Source organism: Gymnoscopelus microlampas (genome assembly GCF_963454915.1).
Source record: "Gymnoscopelus microlampas genome assembly, chromosome: 16".
NCBI lineage: Eukaryota > Metazoa > Chordata > Actinopteri > Myctophiformes > Myctophidae > Gymnoscopelus > Gymnoscopelus microlampas.
The window spans coordinates 3,928,476-3,944,730 of NC_139953.1; the positions used below are offsets into that span (position 1 = coordinate 3,928,476).

Sequence of the window (16,255 nt, forward strand, 5' to 3'; positions counted from 1 at the left end):
AACTCCATTTTAACGTGTTAGATTCATCAAAAGCACCCGTCCTTGGTTCTGGTGACTCACCCTGCCCTCCTTATACGTGAGGGGGCCGTATTCTTTCAATTACTTTTAATTTTTTTTTTTAAATGTTTTTATTGTATTTAATTTTTTTCATTTTCCAAAAAGAATATTTTTTAAAAATGAAAAAGGTTATCGAAAAAACACGGCCCCCTCGCATATTAGGAGGGCAGGGTGAGTCACCAGAACCAATGACGAGTGTTTTTGTTTAATCTAACATGGTTAAAATGTAGTTTGAAGTTATAATGGGTTTGTATAGGAAGGGGGCATGTCTGATAAAATGAATATCAAATATCTAAATACTGAATCAAGCAACTCAAAAACGGTCTGACGGGGGCTGACAAAAGCCTGAGTAGACGATAAAATGACCCAACGTTTTTTTTAAAGTGAAATATTCCTTTAACAAGAGCTAAATAACAACTACATTGTTCCATTGGAACAGTTGTTGTTTTTTTTACATTTCCTGAAAAGTCACAGTTTTGGACATACAAGCTTTCCACCCGACAGTGATGAATACAGAATAGAATACTGAAACAATATTCATTGAACTATTCAGTGTTGGTCACTAATGTGACAGAGATCTCTAGTCATGATTAATATGACAGACAGACAGACCAGTATAACCAGTTACACTGACCAGCATCAGTTGACATGTAAACATGAAAAGCATCAACAACACAGAAAACCCAAAATACCACATGATGCAACGACACGCCTTAGAGAAAGCCTCCTAAAGATGAGACACAGAGAACTACACTACAGCATAGGGCAGAGCACTGGTTCCCAAACTGGAGGTCGGGACCCCCCACAGGATTTAGTGGGGTCCCCAGATGATTAGCTTAATGTGCAACATTGTTTTCTCACTCAACAGTAAAAAATAAATAAAAAAAAAAGAATACAGTATACGTGTATACAGGGTGTCTGCACATTTATAAAGTTACACTTTAAAGACTTTTAAGACCTTTAGATTGGCCAAATTGTCAAATATTACATAAGAAAGAGGCATACGTTGTGAATATAGCCTACAAGGGCTATGAGCTTGTAGAACGGTTATTTTCACAATATTTATCTGTGGAACCGAGTCAAACTGAATGTAATGCCTCAACTCCTACAATTCCAAGTGCTTGTTAGGGTGGGGGGGGGGGGGTCCCTAGTTAAAAGTTTGGGAACCCTTGGCCTGGGGTAGGTACTAGGTAAATACACCGTTTACCATAAAGTATCAAACAAATTGAAATAACTCAAGTAAAGTAAAAGTACCGTGGAAAATTATCATACTTAAAAGTACAGTACTTGGGTATAAATGTTCTTAATTACGTTGAACCAGTGCAGAAGGCTAAAGGTCAAGCCAGAAGTCTTGTAATGATTGATTGATATATATGATGTAAATGTTAACAGCCATATGAAGCCAATAAAGAAGCCCGGCCTGTTATCGTCTGTACAATATTGCAGGAATTATTGCATTCGTGTCCAAACAGGACTCTCTGCCTCTTCCTCCTGCAGGATACATTAGTGTAACGATCTCATTCTGAAGATTCTGCGTTTACATTCTTAACCCATTCAATCCGGGAACGCATCCGTGTCATTTTAGATTCCTTTGGGCTATTCGAAAATAGCAGATATACAAGCTCATAGCGCGGCACCAAGTGCCGCGCTATGAGCTTGTATATCTGCTATTTTTGGAAAAACGTTTGTGCAAATCTTTGAATATATATATATTTTTAAAGTTTCTGGGGGGTCCCTGGAACAATATATTTTGAAATGGGGGTTCTTGACACGAAAAAGTTTGAGAACCACTGATATTATAACATACGTTTTTTAAAAAAAATGTTAGGATTTAGAAGACATTTGTAGAATCCCAAGAAGCAATTTTCACGATTTTTCAAGAAAATAGCAGATCTACAAGCTCATAGCGCGGTATTCTGTGCCACGCTATGAGCTTGTATATCTGCTATTTTTTAATAGCCCGAAAAAATTACACAGATGCGTTCCCGGTCTTAATTATCCTTACTCTGTCAAATGGAAGAAGCTTGCAACACACATTTTGTTTCATGCAAATGAGATTTCCGTAGGGAGGGGGGTTTACCAGGCTAGGTCTTAATGGGGTAATCCAGGTGCAGGATAATAAAGAAAAAACTTTATGATCATCTACAGCTTTCTGTTATATTTTCAACCTACCTATAGGGTTGTCACGATCATGACATTTTAGTTGACGATAAAGCAATAATGATTAATGATTTGACTCCGTTTTAAAGGGCAAGAACACTTTGTTAGAGGTTTGGGTTGTGTTACTTTGCTATGATGTACGTAGCTCCCAGGATAAAAAAAAATATTACTTCATTGATTAGAAATTTGTCATTGAAAATATGCTCCTCATTGACTTACATTGTACGGTGAAACAGCTCTCAAAGTCACTCTTTTAGACTTTGAGAGCTGTTTCACTGTACAATGTAAGTCAATGAAGAGCATATTTTCAGCAATTATTTTAAGAGTTCTCGTCAACCTTAGTTACATCATGGCAAATTAACAACACAACCCAAACCTCTACCAAAGTGTCCTTTAAGCTTTGAACATTGAATTAATAAAAACGTTAAAAAAAACATTGAAATGACTGACAGTGACCGGTAACCAATAATCAAAATAAATCATGTCGTTGAAGTATAGTAATAAAGGCCAAAACAGGCCATATACTTATTAAGGGATAGTAGTTCACCCCAAAATTACAAAAAATTGATTAGTCACCCCATGGAGAATATTCATGGATATTTTTTAGTTTTTGTCGCATTCTTAAGCCAATAATTTGATGACCAGCAGACCCTTTGTGTCTCCTACCGGAACCGCTGCCTACCGGGCCGCTGGTCAAGTTCAAGTCTCCATGGGGTGACTAATCGATAGAAAAAAAAGTATTTTTTGGGGTGAACTATATCCCTTTAATACTTTTAATAATAGTTGCATCGTGATACAGTATGAACGTATAAATAACGTTTGAAATTTTTCATCCAGCTGTTTTTATTTGATGAATGGCAAAGAATAAGATTATGCATGAGATAATCGCAATTATTTTTGTAAGTAAATGTGTTCAGGCAATTATGTAGTCATTGTGGCAGGCCTAGTCTACTTAATAATACTGGGGAAAAAAATAACCTTACAAGGTGGGCTCACCACTATCAGGGATATCCCTCAACTTCCTAAAAAAAATGAACTATCACTTCTAACATAGTCTCGCGTGGCCAGACTGTCGCCTCCCACAATTTTCAAATGTTTCCGCTCATACATTCTGGGACTCCGAAGCTCTGATCATGATTAGAATATAAACCGGATATGAAGCCTCCTCCCCACTTCCGTTTTGTCTTTACAGTCGCGCAAATTCATCCTAATATAAATACAAATCATCTAAGTATATTTAGCTTGCTGCTTAGCAGAAATGTAAATAAAATAATAAAATGTAAATACATTTTGAAATATATTTTCGTGAACGGAAGTGCCAGCTTCCTCTCTCGGATTTCGGGAGTTGTAGTTCCACACTCTATATAGCATTCAGAGATTGTGGAATAGTTGTCTGGCTACGCGAGACTACTTCTAACACAACGTAAACAGACCAGTTATACCTCGAGTCTTACATGGACAATTCAGGACGCACGCACGTACACACACACACACACACACACACACACACACACACACACACACACACACACACACACACACACACACACACACACACACACACACACACACACACACACACACACACACACACACACACACACACACACACACACACACACACACACACACACACACACACGTGTCTCTGTCCCTCTGATCACAGTGCAGGGCTGATAAGAGAGAGCTCGTACGCGGTGCGTTCACCTCTGCAGAAGGAACACTAAACTGGGACACAAAGCAAGGACACAGAACCACCAGGGAGGGTGGCTGCATTTAGGCTGTGTGTGACTGACTGACTGCCTGCCTGGGTCTCATGGCTCCTGTTTTGTCCATGTGATGTCCTACATGATTTCGGGACACCCAACCAAAAACCACTGACTCATGCCGTCACCCCCCCCCAAACCTAGCCCCGGCCTGCATGGCTTCAAATCGGCACCGCGACTGTGTCAAACTTTGGCCCGCGATTTACCATTATATGCACTAGTACTGTACTTAATTTGTACCATTTAGTTTTTGTTTTGTATTTTTACTTTACTGGAGTATTTCCAATTGTTAATACTTTTTGCTTCGACTCTACTACATCTCAGAGGCAAATATTGTACTTTTATTACAATTATTTGAAAACTTTAGTTACTAGTTACTGCAGATTTAGATTATTACAAAACATACACTAAACACTTCAGCCCTATATACTTTGGCTATTTTCAAAAGATGTTATACATTTTGAAATTTGTGAAATGGGGACATTCTGCATAATGAGTACTTTTACTTTTGTTACTCCAAGTAACTAATAATTGGGCCGCGCGACCCGGAAATGACCGTAATAATCCTAAAACGGGAGCAAAAATATTTTTAAAAAAAAATGAAAATCTGTGAAAATCTATGAAAAAGTTCAATCTGCAACACAATTTTATACAATATGTAGTGGGGGGGTCCCTGCTTCATCTCTCTCAGATAAGGGTCCTTGGCCTGAAAAACGTTGAAGACCCCTGACCTAGTCCAACTATGTCTATGTGTGTGTGTATCTGTGACTGCACCTAAATGATATGCAGCTATAGGAAAAAGCTAGGTGCACAAGTGTAACCAGCTAAAAGAAAGTCTGGAACTTATTAGTTTGTAGATCTGATTCAGTGCTGCGTCGCCTACCAATGACATCATCAAGGATGTCATCAAATCTGCGAGCTCTCGCGTGAGTCTTAAAGAAACAGTCCAGACATCAGTCATCACACAAGTGTTGAGAACCTGCCTCGCTCCCATCCATGCTGAGATTAAGATAATATAAACATAAACAAACTACTTTCTTCAATATTTAGCTTATTACCAAACTAAAATATGTGTCACTTGCTTCTGTCTGACACAAGAATATTTGGGGTGCCTAGTAATGAGTTGTGTTTAGCAAAAGAAATACATATAGTTGATGTCGGGCAAAAACCTTGTACATCCACTTTTTAAGCTTTTTCGTAAATTGATGCCCCCTTACTTCATCATAGAAGAATTTAACACAAAAGTAGTGAAAATAGCAGATCTACAAGCTCACAAAGTGCCAGCAGCTATTTTCACTATTTTAAAATCTTTTTTGAAATACAAAAAAAAAAGGAATGGTTTTGGACAAGGTTTTCCACACAACAGCGATGATATTCAACATTCATTCAAGTTAAGAAATACAAAAGCAATACATCTGTGAGGAATGTATTGCAGTCTCGTCTTTTTCCACCAAATAATAGAAATCAAAATTAGCGACCTGCACCCATAATTAGAGGTCCTGGTAGGAGATAAAACCAGTCTACACTGGATGGAGTCTACACAAGAATGCTACGAATGGCACTAGGTGTCACGGACCACATCCGAAACATGGTCCTCCACGGGTCAGAGAGAACCAGCTTCGAATGCTATCAATGCAATGAATGGGACATTATCATGCGTTATTACATTACATTATATTACAGTCATTTAGCAGACGCTTTTATCCAAAGCTACTTACAATAAGTGACTTACAATAAAGTGCATTCAACATTTTATCAGACCATTGAATGGGCGTGGTAGGCAACATACTAACCCACGATTTATCAGACCATTCATTGGGCGTAATAAGCTCTATTCACAGCAGCCATATTATGAAGACATTCACAAGTGTTACCAATGATACTAATGAAGGCTCTGTTCCATTTAGTGTAGCACAGTGGTTTCCACAACCCCCATAACTCTGAGAGTGTACAAATGGAACCAAATGGACCTGTGTACACTCTCAGAGTTACACACCTGTAAGGGGCCATTTGGAAGCCCATGAGGGTCCCTGGACCCCAACTAGTGTAACAGAGTGTTTCCAGTGAGCCAACATGCACAATATCAGCACCCTGACTCTGTTTGACCAGAATGGAACAGAGCCTTCATTAATCTCATTGGTAACACCTGTGAATGTCTTCAGAGTTACACACCTGTAAGGGGCCATTTGGAAGCCCATGAGGGTCCCTGGACCCCAACTGTAGACCCACTGGTGTAACAGAGTGTTTCCAGTGAGCCAACATGCACAATATCAGCACCCTGACTCTGTTTGACCAGAATGGAACAGAGTCTTCATTAGTATCATTGGTAACACCTGTGAATGTCTTCATAATATGGCTGCTGTGAATAGAGCCCATTACACCCAATGAATGGTCTGATGAAACGTGGGTAGGTCAGTATGTTGCATAATGTCCCATTCAATGCATTGATAGCATCCAAATCAGGTGCAGAGAAGGGCACTGCGTCAGGCACCCGGAACAAGAGGCAAGCAAACTAACAATATGCGAGCCAACCCAGGGCAAATCCAAGCAAGAAGCACCACCTACGTAGATGCACTGCAGCGCGACCGCTTAAGCTAACAACACTGTAGAGCTCAAGACCCTGATGTTGGAGAGTTTGGGGAGCAGCGATTCAGGAGACCCGAGTTGGTGTTGGCTAGACCACACCATCGCAGTAGAGGTCCTGGTAGGATATAAAACCAGCAGTACTAGAGGTCCTGGTAGGAGATAAAACCAGCAGTACTAGAGAACCTGGTAGGAGATAAAACCAGCAGTACTAGAGGTCCTGGTAGGAGATAAAACGAACACTAGAGGACCTGGTAAGATATAAAACCAGCAGTACTAGAGGTCCTGGTAGGATAAACCAACAGTATTAGAGGTCCTGGTAGGAGATAAAACCAGCAGTACTAGAGGTCCTGGTAGGAGATAAAACCAGCAGTACTAGAGGGCCTGGTAGGAGATAAAACCAGCAGTACTAGAGCTTTTATACCAAAGCTTGTTTATTTCCCACAGAGAGTCTGTGGGTCCGTGGGCTGCGCCTAGGCCTAGCGTTTGGTTCCTTCAGGATTTTAAAGGGATAGTTCACGTCTCATCTTTGCTATATAAACAAACACAAAGTTCTGAAATTTGTGTTTGGTAGATTGTTTATTTCCCTTTTAAATGGTCTTCCATTTGTAGGGAACATGCATATGTGGGATGCAGCGTACCAGAGAACAGCAGAATAAACTGTTTGGCAGAGAAGATTTGGCAAATTTTTCATGGTAGGCCTACCATGAAAAATGGTAGGGTTGGGATGTGGAACGGCAGGAACCAGATTAACCGGATCCAACATTGAGAAACCAGAATGGGTTCCATCACATTTGAAACCGTGAACCTGTTTGTATTATCACAATGTCAGAACTGGTATGTGGACTTCCTGTTACAATACCAGTGGTTCTATAAACTTTTTAATTTCAAGGACCACCATAACACAGTGTACACAAAATTGAACCAAATAGACCCTTTACACCTTACGGGTCCATTTGGTTCCATGTGTACACTCTCAGAGTTACAAACCTGTAAGGGTCCATTTGGTTCCATGTGTACTTTACACTCTCAGAGTTACAGACCTGTAAGGGTCCATTTGGTTCCATGTGTACTGTACACTCTCAGAGTTACAGACCTGTAAGGGTCCATTTGGTTCCATGTGTACACTCTCAGAGTTATAGACCTGTCGTTAACGAGTCGGACCGTTGAAGACGGAATAGTTAAAGGGATAGTTCACCCCCATCTCTTAGTCACCCCATGGAGACTTGAATTCATGGATATATATATATATTTTTGTCGAACTCCTAACCCAATAATTTGACGACCGGCAGCGGTTCCGGTAGGAGACACAAAGACTCTCCTTTGTGTCTCCTACCCGAACCACTGCCTACCGGTCCGCTGGTCATCAAATTATTGGCTTAGGAATGCGACAAAAAAAAAAAAATATCCAGGAATTCAAGTCTCCAAGCGGTGACCAATCGATAGGGGAAAAAAGATTTTTTTTTTTTGGTGAACTATCCCTTTAAAATCCTGAAGGAACCAAACGCTAGGCCTAGGCGCAGCCCACGGACCCACAGACTCTCTGTGGGAAATAAACAAGCTTTGGTATAAAGGTTCTTGCTGAGAAGCATTACTACAGCAGAGACATAACCTACCAAACATAAAGTTCTGAACTTTTTGTTCGATATAATCAAATACCTGACAGGCTCATGTGGGTTGAACTCATGGCTGCTTAATGGAAATCACCAGCACTTTATTACCATGTAGCCGTTACATAGCAGGAATGTACCCACAATGCAACACGGAACAATACAACAACACGCAACGCATTTTACTGACAATGCATGGACATACACCACACATACAACACACATACAACAGTGCACAGCAGAAGTGTATATTAACCAATTAAGACCGGGAAAACATCTGTGTCATTTTAGATTTCTTTGGCTATTCAAAAAATAGCATATATACAAGCTCATAGCGCAGCACCGACTGCAGCGCTATGAGCTTGTAGATCTACTATTTTTGAAAATTCTTGAAAATTTGTGCAAATCTTTGAATATATATTGTTTAAAGCAAACATTGTAACTCAAATCTTTGCTTCTGGGGATTCTACACACGTCTTCTAAATCCGAACAGTGTGCTTTTTTCATGTCAAGGTCAAAATGATATGCATTTGGCCACGGACCCCCATCTGAAAATATATTGTTCCAGGGACCCCCAGAAGCAAACATTTGAGTTAAAAATGTTCACTATAAAAATATATATTCAAAGATTTTCACACATTTTCACGATAAAAAAACAAACATCTAGCAGATCTACAAGCTCATAGCTATGAGCTTGTATATCTGCTATTTACAGTTTCTCAGGCCAAGGACCCCTTAGCCGAGAGAAAGATGAAGCAGGGACCCCTACTACATATTGTATAAAATTGTGTTGCAGATTAAGCTTTTTTTCATAGATAGCTTCATAGACTTGTTCGACAGCACTGTCATCAGTGTTGTGTGTTGGTTTGTTGACATGAATTATGTTGGATTCATGTTAATGTGTACTTTCAGACCGTTCACCACTTACAGTTTAAGTGGTTGAAGGTCTTAATCCCCAATACTATAAAATAAATTAAGTAAACTTGACCGTTGGCTCTGTACTTGGTCTGTTCTTTAATCCCTCTCTACACCAAACCTCTTTGAAAATAGCCGATCTACAAGCTCGAGATGTGCTACTTTTATCTAAAGTTCTCCGCAGAACAAGGATGCTAGGGTTCAAGTGGTTCATCTAAAACAAAATGATCCTATCACATAAAGATTTGCTGGCCCCCCCCTCTATTAACTCTGAGGACCCCCTAGGGGTCCCGGACCCCCTATTTGAAGACCCCTACATTAGACACTTACATCCATTCATACAGTAGACTATTAGACACATCCATTCAGATGTATTAAGAGTAGGGATGTCCGATTTTATCGGCCTCCCGATATTATCGGCCGATATTAGCATAAAAATTGATATCGGGAAAATATCGGTATCGGTTTTTTGTTTTTTTTTGCTTTATAAATAAGTTACAGGAGTTCTTACTGTATATGGTGTGTGTGATATGAAATTTGAGCTTACCCTAATCACAATAATCCCCGCATATATCGGTATCGGTTGATATCGGTATCGGTAATTAAGAGTTGGACAATATCGGTATATCGGTTATCGGTAAAAAAGCCAATATCGGACAACCCTAATTAAGAGCAGTGGGTTTTCAACCCTCTTCATATGACAAGGTCCATTATTTATCCGGCATTTGAGCGGATCTACGAGCTCATAGCGCGGACCTCGTAGATCTGCTATTTTGGAACAAAACATTTTGAGATGGCGGTCCGGGCCGTGGCTAAATAATACATATAATTTTGGGGGTCCTTGACATGAAAAAGTTTGATAACAGCAACAGACGTTGTTTTTAACCGTTCGGATTTAGAAGACATTTGTAGAATCCCCAGAAGCAAAGATTTGAGTTAAAATGTTGGCTTTCAAAAACATATATTCAAAGATTTGCCCACGATAAAACAAAATAAAAAAGGCAGATCTACAAGCTCATAGTGTGGCACTCGGTGCCACGCTATGAGCTTGTAGCTTGTAGTAATGGTTGAAGAGCGTTCCCGGGTTAACAATAATTTAACTCTTGAGAGTGTCTTGAGAATAACTCTTGAGTGACTCTTGAGAGTGATTTCATTTTACACTCTCCAGAGTTAAAGATCTATAAGGGTCCAGTCGGTTACCAACTCTCCATCACTTTGCTGGGGACCACCTGGAACCCCCTCAAGGACCACTGGTGGTCCCCGGACCACCGGTTGAGAGAACCACTGCATTAGACTGCAGTTTATTCTCAAACCCTTTCATGTCAAGGTCAAGCAAGCACCCCCAAAAGGATACGAATTAGGCCGAATTGGACCCCCATGTGAAAATGGTCTGTCAAGGACCTCTATTGGGTGCTGTTAAGATTAAATCATACAGAATTCCCCAGCTGAGATAACTAGTGGAGAGACCTCTCAATAGTCATTCTTTATACATTCTCTCTTCTAGCCCTTGAAATAATAGTGAACTGATATTCCCATTAAGACCTGGAACGCATCTGTGTCACTTTAGATTTCTTTGGCTATTCAAAAATAGCAGATATACAAGCTCATAGCGCGGCACCGAGTGTCGCGCTATGAGCTTGTAGATCTGCTATTTTTGAAAAATCGTGAAAAAAAAATGTTTTTTTCAAAAAACTTAGGATTTAGAAAACATTTTTTAAGAATCGCCTCAGGTCTTAATGGGTTAAAAGGAAGCTGGGGGGGACCCCTGGGGTGTCCCTGGGCCACAGGTTGAGGACCCCCTGCACTAAACAGGTGGTGACTGAGGAGGGGGTTCAATGAACCAGAAGTCATAATGAAACAGAAAGCTTGTAATGCAGAACAACATTTTTTTGCTAACTTTTGTCATCTCAAGGAGCCGCATAACTCTGAGAGTGTACAAATGGAACCAAGTGAGGGGTCCATTTGGTTCCATTTGGTACACTCTCAGAGGTAAAGACCATTTGGAACCCCCGCCCCCAAGGAACCCAGGGGGTCCCTGGACCCCACTTTGAGAACCACTGTTGTAGAGTAAACCATAATAGCAATAATAACAATATAAACTAAATAATATAAAATAAATGTGAAAATAAGACATGATCAATTTGTGTTATAATAAAACATTAAATAATAAGAATAAGAATAATAAAATTAAATATAACAATACAAATAATAATATGTTTTAAATAAGACAATAATATTTTAAAATAAAACATTAAATCATAATAGATGAATACAATATAATAATACCTTCATACAATATAATACATTCATACAATATAATAACACATCCATACAATACATTCATACAATATAATAACAACAAATACATATAATAATGATAAATAAAATATAGCAATAATAAATAAAATATTAAAAAAACACAAACAAACATTATTTAAATAAATAAAACACATGAATCTTACCCCATTCCAGGAAGTCTTGGACGTGCTTCTCCCTCTTCATGGGGGAGTTGGAGCACTCGTTGAACAGGCAGATGAGGAGGTCCAGCAGGGTCTCCACGCTCAGACAGCTGGGGTTCTCCTGGCTTCTCCCTGCCAGGAGCAGCTCCTCCAACTTCTTCAGGCGGACCTTGGCTGACATTTTGGGTCAACTTTAGAATATTATATTCCCTTAGAAAACTTTCAGTGCAATCCAAGGGGCTTTCCCCCCCCGAAATAACCCACTAAAACCCCCCTAAAAAAACTGTGATCACCACCACCAGATCCCACTAGATCACGTCCTACTGGCTTCCCCCAGTACACACACACACACAACTTCTACTGCTGTGTGTTAGCCTAGCCGCCTAGCCTGTGTTGGAAGCTTGCTTCCCCTAATCCATGAAAAACACAGCGATCCCTCCGATCGTCCTCTAGAATCTAGTGGATCGGACTCATTTCTTGTAGAATTATCTTAAAGTCAGCAAACCCGAGGAGGCCCTATATCCATCAACATCTGATTTCTCTCCTGGTTTGATGTAATCCCGACACAAATCTGGACGTGGTGTGGCTGATCCCAGGTTGTTGGACCCGGATTATCATTCTTCTCTCTCTCTCTCTCTCTCCCCCCAACAACACCAGAGAGATCAGATGTCCACCATCATCCTCATCATCCTCATCATCATTGTCCTCCTCTTCAAAGTGTCCAGATTGTCCCTGATCTTCGTCCCTAAACACAAAGAAACCAGCAGCTAAAGGAGGAATTTTCGGGAGTGGCAGCTAGTACTACTGTGTGTGTGGTGGTGGCGGTGGTGTGTTTTTTTTTTTTTGCCGGTGTGGTTGGATCGGAGGAGCTAGGAATATGGAGGATCTGATCCTGACCAGTGTTGCCAGGTTTGGTTCGAGAGAAACAAGCAATCTGGCTATGTGAAAACAAGCCCAAAAGAAGTGAGCCCTTCCTTCGCCCTTTAAACTGTAACATATTACGTTGGCTGTTTGGAAATATCCGATGTGTTGTGAGCTTGTAGATCTGCTATTTTCCAACAAAAAACATCCTGAAGAACATTTGAAAAATGTGGAATATTTTTGAAACATTTTAACAATACAAATCTATAGCACTCCCTGACATGAAATAATTTCAGATGGGGGTCCGCAGACAAATATATTGAAACACTGGTTTAAACAACACTAGAAACGAAGCCAAAAAAATGCAACCCGCAACTAACAATAATGTATTTTCTCATCAACTTCACAGAAAAACAAGCACAAAGTCGCTTATAACAAGCGGACATGGCAACACTTATCCTGACCTGCCGGGGAGTCAACACACGCTGCTTCCGCTGTGAGGTCTGGGGTTTAACAAAATAAAAGTATTTTACTTTGATTGATTGATTGATGTACTTTATTTAGTAAGACATGAGAACAGTACATGGCAGTACATAACAGTACATGGAAGTACAAATTCGCAATACAAGGTCTACTAAACTGGATAGCTCAGTTAAGCACGTAGCTTGTTTAAGATGAGATCCCCATGCACACAAATCATGTTGACATATAAGAGACAGACAGATATACACACTACTATACAGAATGTCATACAATCAGTTTACAGGTTACTGGTATGAAGTATGAAGGGTGAAAAATATGTACAAAAAAGAAAGAGAGGGGGGGGGGGGGGTAGGTTAGGTTAGGACATGGGGTAGGTTAGGACTTGGACAGGGGCCATTTTTGAATTGCAGCCTCCTGAAGGTGTTTCTTTAGGGCATTTTTGAAAGGGTTTTACACTCCTTTACTCCTTTTGGTAGGGCATTCCACATTTTAGATGAATAGCATGAGAAAGAGTTCATTCCCTTTGTTGTGCCAAATCTGGGTTGAACATGGTTTGTGGAGCTGCCTCTGGTGTTATGATCATGGACTTGATTAACATTTTGGAAGTATTTTGACAAATACAGGGGGATCCCAATGTTGTGGTGTATCTTAAAGACCAGGCCCATAGCAAGTTGCTGTACTCTGTCCTCAACCCTAAGCCATCCAAGCCTAGCAAAATGGGCATGGGTTAGATGGGCTTTGTAATTGAGGCCAAGAAGTAGCCTTACAAGTTTGTTTTGGGATGTTTGGAGCCTTGTTTTTAGGGCCTTGGAGGTGTTGTGATACCACGAGGTGCATGCATAATCATAATGACCTTGTATGAGGGCCCCTACAAGAATCTTCAGAGTATTCTTACTGACTTTACGAACAAGCCTCCACATCCTCCGTGTTATTTTGTGGACCTTTTTGATCGTCTTTTCAGCGTTTTTGTCACCTGAGAGGTTTGCCTCCAAGATGGAACCCAGGTAGGTAATTTCCTCCTTTCTTGTGATAACATTTTCACCCACTTTGATCGTGAAACTCTCAGCCTTTCTAAGGTTAGGGTTGGACCCAAAGAGGATGGATTCAGTTTTACCCAGGTGTAATGAGAGTTTGTTGTCGGAGAGCCAGATGCAGATCTTGTTGAGTTCAGTGCTGAGAGTTTTCTCAACCTGCAGCCTGTCCCTGTCCGAGACCAGCAGAGCCGAGTCATCTGCGAACAGGAACAGTTTGCAGTCGCAAGCTGAGGACATATCATTCACATATATCAGGAACAGTAGTGGTCCTAGTATGCTTCCTTGAGGAACACCACAAGTCACTGGGAGGGGAGGGGACTGGGTGCCGTTTACTTCCACCACTTGCTCCCTCCCTTCCAGGTAGGATCTCATCCAGTTCACCGACGTGTCATCAAAGCCTATTGCTTTGAGCTTATTGATCATAATTGGGTGATTAACGGTGTCAAAAGCCTTCTGGAGGTCCAGCATGACCATGCCGCAATATTTGCCCTTGTCGACATCTTGTTTGATAGAGTCGTTCAAATAGAGAAGGCATGTGTCAGTGGAGTGGTTTGTTCTGAAACCAGATTGGAATTCGTAAATTAGATTTTTTTCGGCAAGGTACTTATCAACCTGTTCATAGACTATTTTTTCCATGACTTTCGAGATGGAGCTAAGAATAGAAATAGGGCGGTAGTTGCCAGGGTCTAATTGGTTTCCTTTTTTGTACAGAGGGGTCACTCTTGCTTTTTTGAAGTCGTTAGGGACCCGTCCCTGTATGATGGAGAGGTTTATTATGTGGGTAATGATTGGGATTGAGTAAAAGTACTCACTTTTACTGACACATACATCGCGTCAGCACAGCAGCAGTGTTGCCAGATTCTGTGAGAGAGCATTCATCAAGCCAAAGAGGATTGTTTTAATTGTTGTTTTATTCTCTGATGAATCTGCATAGGTCAATTCCACTATCTGACTAATGCCCAGTGGTGTAAAGTAACTAAGTACAAGTACTGTACTCAAGTACAATTTTGAGGTATTTTTTATTTTACTGGAGTATTTCCAATGTTCAGTACTTTGTTTTATGTCTACTCCACTAGTACATCTCAGAGGCAAATATTGTACTTTTACACTAGTTACTTTGTAGATTTTGATTATTATTACAAAACATATATTAACCACTTCAGCCTGATTTAAACTTTCGCTATTTGAAAATAGCCGATCTACAAGCTCACAACGTGTCGTATCGCGACACGTTGTGAGCTTGTAGATCTAATATTTTCAAAAGATTTTTATACATGTTATACCTTGTGAAATGGGACATTCTGCATAATGACTACTTTTACTTTTGGTACTTTAAGTATATTTTGACATCAATACTTTTGTACTTTTACTCAAGTAAATGTTGATTACCAGACTTTTACTTGTAACAGAGTATTCCTACATTGCTAATTTTACTTTAAGTAAAACATGTGAGTACTTTTTCCACCAAGTGCTGCAAAAATTAAACCTTCTTGATTATTCTATGCTTTTATTTTGCAATTAAAGCCTCCACACAGCCGTGTTATGCGTGCTAGTTCCGGCTGATTTGACGCAGATTGGCGGAAACAAGACCCGCCCCTCCCACACCGGAAATGCCATGGATACGTGACGTACGCGTCATGATGATTGGCATGTGACTGGGAACGAGCTGGTATTGACGTCAGCTGTTCTCACTGACCAGTGACCAGTCCACTCAAACACACTGTTGTTCACAGCCAGTGGTGTAAAAGAACTAAGTACATTTACCCAAGTAGCCTACTGTACTTAAGTACAATTTTTCTGTACTTTTTCAGTACTTTTACCTCTACTTCTACATCTCAGAGGCAAATATTGTACTTTTAACTCCACTGTTACTTTGTAGATTACAAGCTCACAATGCCTTGCGAGTGAGCTTGTAGATATGCTATTTTCAAAAGATTTGTATACAATTTATACATTTGAAAACTTGTGAAATGGGACATTCTGCAGTCTGCACAATGAGTACTTTCTACTTTTGGTACTTTAAGTACATTTTCATACCAATACTTTTGTACTTTTACGCAAGTAAATTTAGAATTCTAGACTTTTACTTGTAACAGAGTATTTCTACATATCAGTATTGATACTTTTACTTAAGTAAAAAAAAATAATAATAACAACAACAACAACAATATAATTATCTTCAAAATCTATCAAAAATGTTTTTATAAAGTACAAGTCATAGGCTACATCAGACGCAACTCCAAGCTTCACATAAAAAGTGGAATAAAAGTGAATACAAAAAGAACAAAAAACAACAACGTCAACATAAAGGTGATTAAAGCAAACCT

The 16,255-nt window shown here is 39.9% G+C and overlaps 1 protein-coding gene across 1 annotated transcript in view; it reads right to left on the reverse strand.

The window, feature by feature from the left end:
• Window positions 1–12,414, reverse strand: part of cdc42bpb (CDC42 binding protein kinase beta (DMPK-like)) — a 74,393-nt gene extending 61,979 nt beyond the window's left edge. The window contains 1 exon segment of the mRNA XM_084082948.1: window positions 11,554–12,414. Within this exon segment, the coding sequence (XP_083939074.1) occupies window positions 11,554–11,731 (178 nt within the window). The 5' untranslated portion in view covers window positions 11,732–12,414.
• Between the last annotated feature and the right edge of the window lie 3,841 nt (window positions 12,415–16,255).